Source organism: Solenopsis invicta, chromosome 12 (genome assembly GCF_016802725.1).
Source record: "Solenopsis invicta isolate M01_SB chromosome 12, UNIL_Sinv_3.0, whole genome shotgun sequence".
Classification (NCBI taxonomy): domain Eukaryota; kingdom Metazoa; phylum Arthropoda; class Insecta; order Hymenoptera; family Formicidae; genus Solenopsis; species Solenopsis invicta.
Window position 1 is genome coordinate 1,489,343 of NC_052675.1, and position 14,184 is coordinate 1,503,526.

General features: G+C 41.8%; 3 protein-coding genes across 3 annotated transcripts; all 3 read left to right on the plus strand.

Annotated features, from left to right (window-relative positions):
* Positions 1–767: 767 nt before the first annotated feature.
* Positions 768–2,967, plus strand: LOC120359232. Its single transcript, XM_039456042.1, has 2 exons — positions 768–2,798; positions 2,911–2,967. The coding sequence occupies exons 1-2, from the start codon at positions 768–770 to the stop codon at positions 2,965–2,967; spliced, it is 2,088 nt and encodes a 695-aa protein (XP_039311976.1).
* Positions 2,968–6,029: 3,062 nt separating this feature from the next.
* LOC120359233 lies at positions 6,030–7,144 on the plus strand. The gene is made up of 2 exons (XM_039456043.1): positions 6,030–6,577; positions 6,784–7,144. The coding sequence occupies exons 1-2, from the start codon at positions 6,030–6,032 to the stop codon at positions 7,142–7,144; spliced, it is 909 nt and encodes a 302-aa protein (XP_039311977.1).
* A 1,582-nt stretch (positions 7,145–8,726) lies between these two features.
* On the plus strand, positions 8,727–9,167 carry LOC113004356 (uncharacterized protein F54H12.2-like). The gene has a single exon (XM_026137405.1). It carries the CDS (start codon positions 8,727–8,729, stop codon positions 9,165–9,167), a length of 441 nt encoding a protein of 146 aa, XP_025993190.1.
* The last annotated feature ends 5,017 nt before the right edge of the window (positions 9,168–14,184 follow it).

Below are 14,184 nucleotides of genomic sequence, written 5' to 3' on the forward strand. Positions count from 1 at the left end.
GTTGCTCTAAAAGATGCCCACGCTGCTACGCTATACCCTCGTGTGAACATCACGACGCGGAGAAAGTCAGGTGCGATATGTGTAATCGTACGTTCTTCGGAAATTCATGTTTCGAGCGTCATCGTACCGAAAAATCTTATGAAGGAAAATCAACTGTTTGCCATTCGGTTAAAATTTGTAACAATTGTGGGCGATTTATAAAATCAAGCTCGCGGCACGAATGTAATAGCGCCTATTGTAAGATATGTCGTTCTCAGCAACCCGTGAATCATTTGTGTTTTATGCAACCTCTTCGACGCAGAGTCGAAGCTGAAGACCCTGGAGAGGGTACGAGTGCTGCGGCGATACGTGAAGAGGCGCAAAGAAACGCTAATGACCTCGAGGGTGAGAACGACAATGAAGTTAAGGGAGCTGTCGCATTCATGTTTTACGATTTTGAAACGCGGCAGGACGAGACGTACGAAGGAACCGAGAACGTAAAGTTACACGTTCCGACTGCGTAGCACAGCAAATTTGCGCTGCTTGTGTGTCTATAGACAACATGACGGTGCGATGTCGCTGGTGCGGAACGCGCGAATTTGTATTTAATATCGACCCGGTAAAGCAGTTTATAGAGTTCGTGACACGGCCGACAAAACATTTTAAAAGTATTATTTGTATCGCTCACAACGCAAAGGCGTTCGACGCGCAATTTAAAATATCTAGTCGAAAAATCGTTAATAACGGAAAAGCCACGGATAATTCTGAACGGGACGAAGATTATCGTGATGACGATCGGTCATACAAAATTCATCGACAGCGTTAATTATATGCCGATGCGATTATCTGATCTACCTAAAGCTTTCGGGCTAAGGGATACGGCAGATAAAGGCATTTTTCCGCATTTATTTAACACTGTGGAGAATCAATCGTATGTCGGTCCATTACCCGAGGCTCGATTTTATTCTCCCGATCAAATGAAACCTGATGAGCGCGAGCGATTTCTTGCATGGCATACAGAAATGACAAATAAAAATGTCATCTTCGACTTCCAGCGCGAGATCGTACGTTATTATCGAAATGACGTAGATATTTTACGACGTGCTTGTGTAGCTTTCCAAAAAATATTTTTAGAGCGCGGCGGTGTGTGTCCTTTCGAAGAATGCACGACTATCGCTTCCACGTGTATGAAAGTTTTTCGAAAAAACTTTCTTCGCGAGGGGGAAATAGGAATCATCCCGCCGGGCGGATACAGAAATGCCGATAGACAATCGCGCAAAGCTTTACAATGGTTAGTGTGGAAGGAGCGTGAGCTCGGTCATCCTATAAACCATGCCGGGCGAGGTCGCGAGCGTTTAATCGGCGGTAGCTACGTAGAAGGATATTACGAGACAAAATTGGGGACTGAAACTCAGCGTTTCGTTCTCCAATTTCACGGGTGCTTCTGGCACGGTTGCCTTACTTGCTTCCAAGTGAATCGTGACAGTAAGCTTTCAACTGCTAACCGCGACGATACGATAAAAACGCGTTACGAACGAACTATCGCAACGACATGGCGTCTTCGCCGGCAAGGATATCAGGTGATTGAAAAATGGGAGTGCGCTTTCGACCGAGAGATGAGGGCAAATAACGAGATGCGTAATTTTCTCGAACATCACCCTATACTAAAATCTGCGCCTCTCGATCCGCGTGACGCGTTTTTTGGTGGCCGCACGGAAAATATCGTAACTCGACTCGAAGTAGCGGGGTGCACGGAGAAAATACGTTACGTGGACGTGTGTTCTCTGTATCCTTACGTATTAAAGACGGGCGTTTTTCCGATCGGCCACCCTGAAATCTATATCGGAGCGGAATGCTTGTCGTTAATCGGCGACGGACCAGGGTATAATTTCGACCCGGTTGAAGGTCTTGTACGTTGTCGAGTACTCCCACCGCGCAATCTCTTTCACCCGGTACTACCGTATCGTGTGCGCGGAAAATTGCTGTTTGCGTTGTGCCGGAGTTGCTGCGAAATGTTCTCGCAGTCCGCGTGCACTCACGAACATCCTGACGAACGTGAATTCGAGGGTACTTGGGTATCATGCGAATTACGTAAAGCCATCGAGAAAGGTTATCTTGTGAGGCAAGTAAATGAAATTTGGCAATACAAAGTTGCTCGCTACGATCGCAATACGCGGCAGGGCGGATTGTTCACCGGATATATAAATTCCTTTTTGCAATTAAAGCAGGAAGCTAGTGGATGGCCGAGCGAATGTGTAGATGACGAGAGTAAAGCACGATACCTTCGTGAATATGAGGAAATCGAAGGTATTACACTCGATAGAAACAACATCTCACGTAATCCTGGCTTGCGCTCGGTCGCGAAGCTCTGTTTAAATTCCTTCTGGGGAAAATTCGGCCAACGATCGAATCTTCCTAGTACCGAGATCGTAGAATCGCCTCAGCGTTTCGCAACTTTGCTCACTAGCCCTGAGCACGAAATAACTGACATATTACCAGTCAACGACGAGGTATTGTATGTCTCGTGGCGACTGCGAGAAGAGGCAATCGTAGCTTCTCCGATTACCAACGTTGTGATCGCGGCATACACGACGGCACAAGCTAGGTTAAAATTGTATGATTATTTAGAAAAGTTAAATATGCGCGTATTATATTGCGATACCGATTCTGTTATATATTTGAGTAGTGGTGATTCAAACGAGTACGAACCACGTACTGGGAATTTTCTGGGCGACATGACGGACGAACTCGAGAGCTACGGCAACGGTAGCTACATTGAGTCGTTTGTGTCGGGAGGCCCAAAATTTTATGCGTATGTGGTTCGTACAGCGGATGGAATCACTCGTGAAACTTGTAAAGTGAAAGGAATAACTTTAAATTATAATAATTCTAGATTTGTAAATTTCCATAGTATAAGAAATTTAATATTAGAAAGAGAAAGGCAAGAGGAAGGAGAAGATGAAGAAAACCGTGGAACGGAACCCGTGATAAATCTGCGCTTTAATGCAATTCGTCGCAATGCTTTTCACGAAATTTTAACAAGAGAAGAGAGGAAAACATGTTCGGCGGTATTGGTAAAGCGCAGATTTATTAATAATCGTTATTCGGTTCCATACGGTTTTATCGAATAATCATCTTTTCTTACTCGAGCTTTGTTCTCGCTTAAATTTAAGTTTCGAGTCGTCAATTTTTCCGTCCGCAGCGTATAAGTATCATTGTAAAAATTCTATAAAAACGTATTAATCATAAGTCATTCATTAGTTTTAGCATTGTAAAATATAAAATGTAAATATTTTTACAATATAAAATTAGGACAAAAACGTGCTAAAATAAAAAACATTTTAATTAATTTTTCATAAAAAATTTTATTATACATTTCCAAACCGAATCCTGTTTTGTTTCCCGTGTACTTTTTCCCTTGTTTCTTTTTCGTGAATTATTTTCGTCTATCGTCTATCGGCTCCATCGTCATCGTCTATCAGCTCATTAAAACGATGCCGACCTAAGCGCTAAGTGAGTGGGATAAGCCTGTATGCACCCCACACCGCGGCACGGATCAGCTCGTTGTTGGCCGCGGTTGGCTAACGTACCAGCGGGGGTACGCTCACGCGAGCGCGCGAACGCCGCCGCCGCCGCCGCGTTGATGCGCTTATCTCTGCCTTCGAAATTTTAACTCCGCGAATTATTAATATCGATATTGTCGACGATTAGTATTATTATCAGCATCGACCGCCATTTTTCCTTTTTTGTTTTTGAAGCAGCGCACCGGAATCGAGTCAATCATTTCGCAAAATGGATGTGCGTTGGAAACATCCCTGGACGTCGATTATATGCGGTCCCACCGGGTGTGGGAAAACGATCTTTGTAAAGTCTTTTATCAAATATCTATCGAACATGTCCGACGTGAGTTTCGAGAGAGTTTTATTTTATTACGCTGAGTGGCAAGAAGCTTATCGACAATTAAAATACGACGTGAGTGTAAGCGAGGCAGAAGAGTCAGCACGGGGATACGACGTTAAAGTGGCGACGACAACAATGACGAAGAAAAATATAATCGAATTTCGCGAGGGATTACCTCGCCCGGAAGATTATTCGAACGATCCGTTTACCCCGAAACTCGTGATAATCGATGACCTTATGAGAGAATCGTCGTCGAGCGACGCGATCGTGGATCTTTTTACCAAAGGAAGTCATCATAAGAATCTCAGTGTCATTCTTATCTCGCAGAATCTTTTCCATCAGGGACGCAGACAACGCGACATATCTCTCAACGCGAATTACATCGTGGTTTTCAAAAATCCTCGCGATCGCGCTCAAATTCGCCATTTAGCGCGACAAGTCTATCCCGATGATCCGAAATTTCTAGAAGAGGCTTATTACGACGCTACTTCGAGACCTCACGGATACTTGTTGCTCGATCTGAAGCAATCGACTCCGGACGAATATCGATTTCGTACGTGCGTCTTTCCCGATGATACTAGACATTACGTTTACGTACCGCATAGATCGTTTTCCACTGCATAAAAATCGCGTAACGCGGCTCGTGGAGGCCAGTCGCGTTGTTCTCTCACGCGACGAAGGAGGACAACATGAGTTCGGACAGCGTGACGAAAATCGCCAGACGTTCAATCGGAAAGAGAAACGCTTGTCTTCTCGAGGCGTTGTGTCATCTGAACAATAAGCAGCGAATGATCTTTCTTCGAATCGCGGACGATAAATTTATTCATTGTATTTGCGAGTGCGTTTTTAATACACTTAAAGGCAACGTCCCGCTCAAACGACGTGAAAAAGATCGACTGAGTAAATACAAATCGACACTGCGACGTATTGCGACAAAACGCGGAAATTGGAAGGATAAGAGACAACTTTTGGTGCAACGAGGCGGATTTTTACCCTATATCATAGGACCCATATTGTCGGCCTTATTAACTCGAATCATCGGAGGCACGGAATCATAAGAATAAATCGCAATGGAAAGGGCAAAAAAGATGGTTTTAATTTCTACAGAAAATCTTAAGAGAATGCAGCAACAGCAGCAACAACAGAATAAATCGATTGCTGTAGAGCCGAAAGAAAATATCACGACGGAGAACGGTGAAAACGATAATAATAATAATAATAATAATTCCGTACAAACTCCTGGTACCCTTCTGACACGACTCGATGCGGAAATGAGTCGTATTCTTAATTCACCTTACCCGCGTAACGAGGATGAGAGATGGAAAATGTACAGAGAGGTACTTTGGCGGTATCTTTACTATATCCGAGAAGCGCGAAAACAAAATGCAACCAACGTAACCGAAATTGTCGACAACGAAACACCACTCCTGGAGGAGATCAGCAACAATAGCGACGGCGAATCGATGCTCGTTTCTCACGATATCCCCCGAAAATCGCAAATTTCTGCTAATCTTTCTCATTTATCCGATATCGACAATACCGTGATAAGAAGAGAACATAGCCTTCGATTGCTGAAAAGTGCCGGAAAAATAGTAGAAACTGTCCTGAAATCGTATCGCGCTCAAGCTCGCTTACTGATGAAACATTTGCTCGATAAAGCGGTGCCTGACAGAATTAATTGGAACGAGAATGGAGTCGTGACTATAGATGGCAGCATTGTAAAAGATTCGAATATCAGCGAGCTGATGAACGACATGATGCGAGAAAGAAAAACCGTAAAACCACCAGTAGGAGGAGTTCAGTTTGCTCGATTACTACGCAGCTTAAACACGCGTTCGACACTGGTAGGGAATAAGCGACTGTTAAATGGCACCCTCGCTTTTTCTTCCCCGATTAATGTGAAACATCGGCCTTTGTCAAGTTCCACACCGATTGCAACGAAAACATATTCAACGAGATCGACAAAACGTCAATCGGAAAAACGCAAGAAGCAGGAACGAGAAGAAGAAAGAGCCCCTGATTACGCATTGTATCTGTCCCCTTACTTTCGTAAAGCCTATCCATCTACAACTTTTATGAAAAACGGGGATTCGCTTCCTGCGCGAAAAAGGCGTTTGCTAGATTGGAATACACTGAAGAAATAATCGATAATGTCGGAACTTGAAAAATTATATTACGATCCCGCGCATTACGCCGGCTTCTCAGCAGTGGAAAATCTGACACGTGCCGCTAAGCCGAATTTCACACGTAACAATGTCGCTCGCTGGCTGGAATCGCAAGATGCGTACTCGCTGCACCGTCCACTGCGCCGAAAGTTTCCTCGACTGCATTACAACGTAACGAATATCGACGATGTGTGGGAGGGCGATTTGATTGAGGTGCGAAATCTTAAAAGTTATAATGACGGATATTCTTATATTCTCGTGATTATCGATGTACTCAGTAAATTTGTTTGGGTGGAACCATTACGTGACAAAACGAGCGTATGCGTGACAAAAGCTTTTCAGCGTGTACTCGCGAGAAGCAAAGGACGAATACCTATATACTTGCAAACTGACAAGGGTAAAGAATTTGTCGGGCGTGCGACGCAAAAATTTTTGGAAGAAAACGATATTCGTTTTAGAGTAACGCGCAATCCCGACATCAAAGCAGCCGTCGTCGAACGCTTTAACAGAACGTTAAAGGAACGAATGTGGCGGTATTTTACGCATAAAAATACGCGTCGATATATCGATGTTTTGCAGGATATTGTGCGTGCGTACAATCACACTCGTCATTCGGTCACCAAAATGCAACCAGCGGTTGTAACGAGAGAAAATGCTCGTATCGCGCGTGAAAATATAACTCGACGGTTAACAAAATTAAGAATGCTAAATACCATGCTGGCGATCTCGTCCGCGTCAGTAGAGCGAAAGGCACCTTCGAGAAAGGATACGAGGCGAATTGGACCGAGGAGATATTTCGAATTCATCGTGTTCTTGAATGGCAAAAACCTCGTGTGTACGAATTAAGCGATTTAACGGGGGAGGTCATAGACGGGATCTTTTACGAACAAGAATTAGCTCGAATCGAGAAAAACCTACAGGAGGAAGAATTTATTGTGGATCGCGTGATAAGGAGTAAAGGACGTGGTGCTAATAAGCAACTGCTAGTTAGCTGGCGCGGATATCCTAGCAAATTCGACTCTTGGATCCCAGCTTCGAGTTTATCGAATCTCCGAGATGACGGCAACGGACCAATTTCACATGATTCTTCCAAGCAATAGCAGTATGCAGTATTTTCCGGAAAATACTACTTCCTCCTTCATCACGGAGTTACCTCAAACTGTAGAATTGCATGGAGAATGGGAAGTTGCACTAAGCGAGATTCAATTTCTCTGTAGTTTTTTTCACGTACGTCAGTTTCCCGAAAATGAGCTCAAATATTTCTTTTCCACAGAAGATATATACGAGATACGCAATGGATCATATGTGTTGCATCATAGAATAATACAGAATGGTATTTACGAAACTATCGAGAATCTTATCCATGAGATTAATGAAGCGTGCCGAGATTCACATTTTGTTTTTGAAATACAAAAAGAGGGTGGTAAACTCAAAATAGGACTTAGCTGCGACGTGGAAAAATGTCGTGTTAATCATTATATTAACTTTTCCGATAATCTTTTTCGAATATTAGGATGCGAAACGGAATTAGGCGTAAAAGATAATTTATACTTTCGTAAGATTATGATAAACGATTCCGGTGAATGCATGACTTTTTTCAAACTCGGATTTAAAACGGAAAACGATAATCGAATTTATTATTATCAGAGTAAAGAGCCCTGTAGCCTGTGGCGTGGTATTCCAGACAAGCTGTTCGTTTATTGTGATATTTGTGAATCTTATATAACCGGTGATGTACAAACCCCGCTTCTCCGAATAGTCCCGGTCGAGTCACGCGAAAGTAATTACGCGTACGGAACGAATCAGGTGAAACATTTCTCTTTTCCATTTTATATTCCGTTGCGACAAACGCGTTTCCGCAGAATCGAAATAGATATAAGAGATCAGCTCGGAAAAAAAATACCATTTGAATCGGGAACCTTGACGGTGACATTGAACTTCAGACGCGCTCAATAATTTACGTTAGAATACAGTTGAAATAAACGTAAGTCCGCGATAAACAAAAGAAAGAAAATCAATTTCACCATGGACTACGAGGAATATTACGAGGCGCAAAGCGGAGGTGCCAACGGAAGGGGTGGGGGAATTCCACGGGTTTTTGTCGGCTGGACGAGCCGACATTACAGGATTACATTGATAGGACGTATCAACGCGGACATGGTATCGGAAGTTTTCTCAGTGGATTATTTAGAAAAATTTTACCTTATCTAAAGAGGGGTGCGCGGGCTGTCGGTAAGGAGGCTTTACGCGCGGGCATCAATGTAATGGAGGATGTCGAGAACCATACCCCGTTGAATGAGGCATTCAAAAATCGCTTCGCGGAATCGGGGAAAAACCTCAAAAGAAAAGCCACAGAAAAAATAAAAGACTTGATGAAAGGATCGGGATATAAAGTAGCCGTAACAACTCCGATGCTTCAGTTTCCTTACGGTTACCACGATCCTCGCATCGCTAAGCGAACGTCGCTTTGTAAACGTAATCGTTCAGTCAAAAGAAAATCGAAAAAAAGTGTACGCAGAAAAGGCGCTAAAAAATCGAAGAAGAAGAAAAGTCACGGAACAACTCGAAAAACTAAAAAGTCATCCGGCACGAAACACCGCAACAGCAAGAAGCGCAGTGTATCCGACATATTCACGTAATCCACGCACGAATTAGCGTTAGCCATAGTGCGTCGTAATTAGTATGTCTTTCCTTCATACCCATTCGAGCGAGTGTTTGAAGAGTGAACTCGATCTCTTCGCTTTACCGCCTACCCAGACTAGTATCGAGAGTGCTCAATGGATTTATTACAAGCCCGTAACATCGCTCGCAGACGACGCACCAATAGAATTTGTTATACCCGGTCATGGAGAAGACTACCTGGATCTCACGCACACTATGCTAAGTCTCCGTATACGTGTAGAAACGGGAACAAATACCGGCACCGCCGCCGCAGCCGCCGCGGCGCCCAAAGTAGGCCCTGTAAATCAACTGCTGCATTCCATGTTCAATCAAATCGACGTGTATTTCAATCAAAAACTCGTGTCACCTCCAAACAACGCTTACGCTTACCGAGCATACATCGAGGCGTTATTAAATTATGCTTCACCCGCAAAAACTTCCCATCTCACCTCTTGTCTGTAGGACACGAATACTCCCGGTTTCATGGACGAGCCGGTAGATTCGCCAACGAATCAGACTCTCGTAAGACGCGCTCGTTACATTCAAGGAGGACGCGCGTTGGATCTCATAGGACATCTTCACTGCGACGTTTTTAATCAAGATAAATTCTTAATTAACGGGGTGGAAGTTAGAATGAGACTCGTACGTTCCAAAGATTCGTTTTGTCTAATGGAAACAAATTCCACGTCGAAAATCCGCATTCTAGACGCTAGCCTACTTGTAAGAAGAGCAAAAATAACTCCCAGAGTATTACTAGCGCATGCGAGAATGCTGAGTAAAACCACTGCCAAGTATCCCCTTACGAGAGTCGAAGTTAAAACGTTCACGATACACTCCGGTCTCGGGGGAGAATCGTTAGACAATGTGATACTTGGACAGCTACCGAAACGAATAATAGTTGGCTTTGTTGATAACAAAGCGTTTAACGGCGACAGAAAATTAAACCCGTTTAACTTTAAGAATTACGGCATAAATTTCCTTTCGCTCTACGCTGACCGAATGCAGATTCCAAGTAGACCGTTACAGCCGAGCTTTAAGAAAGACGAACCGCTCTACATCGAAGCGTATCACACCCTCTTTTCCGGAACAGGCATACATTTTTTGAACGAGGGAAATTCTATAAGCAGAGACGATTACTCCAACGGATATTGCCTCTTCGCTTTTGATCTTACACCCGATCTATCGGCTAATTGTGCTGGGCATTGGAATCTCGTGAAACATGGAAGCTTACGACTAGAAGTGAGATTCGAAAAGGCACTTACCGCGACCGTTAATTGCATCGTGTATGCCGAGTTCGATAATGTTCTAGAAATCGATTCATCTCGGCAAGTCATAGTCGATTTTTCTGGATAGTCTCTTATAACACAGATGGATCAACAACAAGAACATTGTCTGTAAAATGTTCACTCCCCCATCATCTTTATCGTCACCACCATCATTAAACTACCGTATGCCTAAAAGAGAATTCAGTTTGGAACGAGACTCGGACGTAGCCGGTTCGATTAAGAAAGCTTGCGTAAAGTATAAAACTATGGACATAGTCATCGACATTCAAGGTTTTCGCGATGCTGAGGAACAATTTATTCCGAAAGAAGTCGCGGTTGTCGCTGTCAACACTCCAATCATCGGCCAATGGATTATAATACGACCTTGCCCGTTTGACGAGTTGCCTGTAAATTCGAAACGTGAAAACAACTGGCTTACGCGCAATTATCACGGCATCGAGTGGTTCGACGGCGAAGTTAATCTCAAATATTTCAAGCAACATCTACGAGAAATTACTCGACAAGCACGCTACATCTATAGCAGGGGACACGAAAAGGCGCGTTACCTACGCAATCTGCTATCCAGAAACGTATATAATCTGGAAGGCGTTTCTCCGGCCTTCAAAAATTTACCCGATGTCGAGGAGAGTGGTCATCGATGCACGTATCACGGATTTCGCGCAAAAGCAAATTTTCACTGCGCGTTGCGCAATGCTTACAAATTGAAACACTGGTTAATCGAGCAAAATAGTAGTAGCTCGAGCAGTCTTCGTTCCGACGAAAACGACAGCGAAGAAGAAGAAGAAGAAGAAGAAATAACATACAAAACAGCGTCGGCTATAGCCGAAGACGATAAAATAATCCCACTGCCGTCGTATGAATTCCCTCGAAATTTTACATGCGCTGCGCCAATTGAACGCAGAATACACGGGAGTCTATCCAGCCGACAAGCTACCGAAGGTGTGGACGAGGTCGACCGCCATCGTTGCCAACACGGATGATCACAATCAACCTGGCCAACATTGGGTCGCCTTTTACATCGACAAACTTGGAAATGGAACATATTTCGATAGCTACGGATTACCTCCCTCGGATTCTAGATTTCTCCTATGATTGCGACGAAACTCTATCACGCATCAATGGAACACCACACAGTTACAAGGAGCGCTTTCCCAAACTTGCGGGCAATACTGCTGTGTTTTTTTATATTTCATGTGTAACGGCTATAATCTTAATCAATTTCTCAATTTATTTTCTGTCGAACACACATACAACGATTGACTAATCGCAGAATTATTTCGCAAATTTTTTCTTTATAATAAAAGAAAATGCGTGATGAAATCATCTGTATGCTACCCCATTCAATCATGTAACTTAAAAATGTAAGAATATACTCGTAGATGTATGAAAAAAAGTTGAATGTTTCAATAAATACTCTTTTGTAACTTTTAAAACCGAATTATTTTTTCACTCGACCTACCTAACGCCAAGACTCTATCTCCTGCACGTAGTAACGCTAAAATCGTAAAGTGCTTCCTTTTGATAATTATCTTTCTCTAAACGTACCATACCTTTGAAAGCATATGTATATCGTAAAAGGCGCTTCCGTCCTTTCTATCGTAATTTCCAGATAAGACCTTTCGACTTCTCAGGCCTCTTTTACCCGTTCCCCCTTTACTGCTAAATTTTTCCCAAAATACCTGTTTTTCAACCAATCCGCTCCTGGGGCAGCCGTGGGGGAAACCAATAAGCACACTCTAATTCCTCCCGGAGCCATCCCCTTTACTTCCCAATAAAAACGCTCCTGATATCGTCAGGTCTTCCCCGCCCCTCCCCACGGTCCTGATATCGTCAGGTCCTCCACGCCCCGCTCCAAATTTCGTCAGACCCTCTCCTCCACTTGGCCTTTTTACTGCTAGCGCGTCACCCTACCCCCACCACTTCACTGATAAGACTGGCGCCAGTGACGTCATTTGTTTTGACGCCCCATGGCTAACCATATACTACTGGTATACAAATTGTCGTTGCGTCGTGTATGAATTGTAAAAGTTTGCAACGCTTATCGCGTCGTGCACACTAATTATCAATATTATATACGTGTAATTGCTAGCGTTGCTGTCAACGAATGTGTCTCAGATAAGTTTTTTGAATTTAATAACACATTTTCATTTCTCATATAGGAAAGTAAGTATTATACATAAGTACGTGAATACTTTGTGTTACATTTCATTTTTAGGACGGGACTAGCTGGCTGGCGTGGTCGAGAAAGTCGAGATCGTGGCTTGAGTTTCGCCGATGATTTTAATGACGTTTTGCGTTTTGACGTGCGGCGGGATTAAGAACGTTCTCTCGTCGCAGTCGTGCTCATCCAAACCGAGCTCTTCCCAAGTATTAAAACCTCCTCTTGAAGAGAAAACTATTCGAGTGTCACTGCGTAGTTTAGCTCTTCCTATCTTGCGCAGAAGTATAAAAATCGTACTACTGCGTCGCTTTGAGCAATCTGGCAACGACGCGCTTCTGCTCCTAACTTCCGTAAAATACACGATCGACTATTTGGGTTCAATACAGAGAGGTTATTTTTCACAAGGATACACAATATCAAGCAGACTAAAGAACGGTAGATTTGTGAAAAAAAAATTAGCGGATAGACATGCTAAGGCTTTAGCAGCTATGTCGGAATCTAAAAAGGAAGAAATTGAAGAACTTATTACTGAGCATCAAGGGAAAAAAGTTGGCGAAGGACGGCGCATCGTAGAGCTAAGAGAGCTTGGCAAAAATTTAAAATGTAGCCAGTGTAAAAGTCTTTTAGACTTAGAAAAAATGTTTTGTGAAAGACGTGTGGGTCTTCACTCGATTTTAAGTATCATCTGTGACAAATGCAATTATATAAACCAAGTCAAGACAGGAAAAGTAGAAAATAATGTATCGCACATCAACGCAAGTTTTATTCTTGGTAAGTTTTTTTTACTGACTTACAAGGAAACACAGGGAAGTGTCCGCCTCAGATTAAAACGAGTTTTTAATATGTTGTAGTACAGATAAAAATAAGGGACACGTATTTTTTTATACGTGCCCATACGCACTTTAAGGGGGTGAAAGACCCCTTCGAAGAAAATCGGTTTTTTTCATTTGAAGTGTATGCCGTCGAAACTATAAGAGATAGAAAAAAATGTTTTAAATAAAAGTTGAATGGCTCGAAGAGTAATTTATGACAGCGGAAAAAAATTTTTTTTTTAAATTTTTTTTAATACTTTCCCCCACCACTTACCTATTTTTTTTCAAAATTTTTATGTTTTTATAAGCAAAATAAAGCATATTTTATTACGAATTCAACGGTATATGATAAAGTTACGATACAACATTCCCATTTTCCAAAAATAATTAAAAATCTCTCGATACGCACGGTACGCGCACCCGTCCGCGTGTTCGTGCGCTACAAAAGTGACTCCCTTCGGTTTCGACGTGCCTTTAATATGTTGTACAGATTAAAATAAGAGACACGTATTTTTTACACGTGCCCTAATACACTTTTAAGGGTGAAACACCCCTTTGAAGAAAATCGGGTTTTTTCTTTCGAAGCGTGTATCGTCGAAACTATAAGAGATAATAAAAAAAGACTCCCGCCTGCTGCCAAAAGTTGGTTTAGTAACAAGAATTAAAAAGTTTAAGATTAAAAATTAATTAATAACAAAAAAAATTAAAAATTTAAAAAACAATTTAAAAAATTATAAAGTTAATTAAAATTAAGTAAAAATAAAAAAATAAAAAGTTAATTACAAAAATTACAAAAATAAGAAAAAACCAACAAATTAATAAAAATTAACTAAATTAACAAATTTAGTAAAAAATTGGAAATAAAAAACAAATTAACATAAAAACAGAAAATCAACAAAACTAAAAAATAATAATAAAAAGATTGCTTTAAAAAGTTTGAAATAAAAATCAATTGAACAATTAAAATAACAACAAAAAATAAAACTACGGATACTAAAAAATAGTTTTATAAGTTTGAAATAAAAATTAATTAAAGCAAATACTTGACATTTTAAATGCTAATTCTACTTGTAGCACATTATTGTACCAATTAAAAATTAAAATTGAAATTTACACTTTGTTTAATAAAATACTTTTTTTTTCAATAATAAATTGTACTTAACCAGCAGTCGGGAGACGCCACGCTGAATGTTATAACTATTCAGGATATAATGTAATGT

Excerpts from the sequence above, each read along its gene's own strand:
- LOC120359232 (XM_039456042.1), top strand. The coding sequence starts at position 768 with ATGACGATCGGTCATACAAAATTCATCGACAGCGTTAATTATATGCCG. Across the intron at positions 2,799-2,910 it reads CAAAATTTTATGCGTATGTG|AAAGAGAAAGGCAAGAGGAA; the intron begins GTTCGTACAGCG and ends ATTTAATATTAG.
- LOC120359233 (XM_039456043.1), top strand. The coding sequence starts at position 6,030 with ATGTCGGAACTTGAAAAATTATATTACGATCCCGCGCATTACGCCGGC. Across the intron at positions 6,578-6,783 it reads TTAAAGGAACGAATGTGGCG|TAGAGCGAAAGGCACCTTCG; the intron begins GTATTTTACGCA and ends CGTCCGCGTCAG.
- LOC113004356 (XM_026137405.1), top strand. The coding sequence starts at position 8,727 with ATGTCTTTCCTTCATACCCATTCGAGCGAGTGTTTGAAGAGTGAACTC.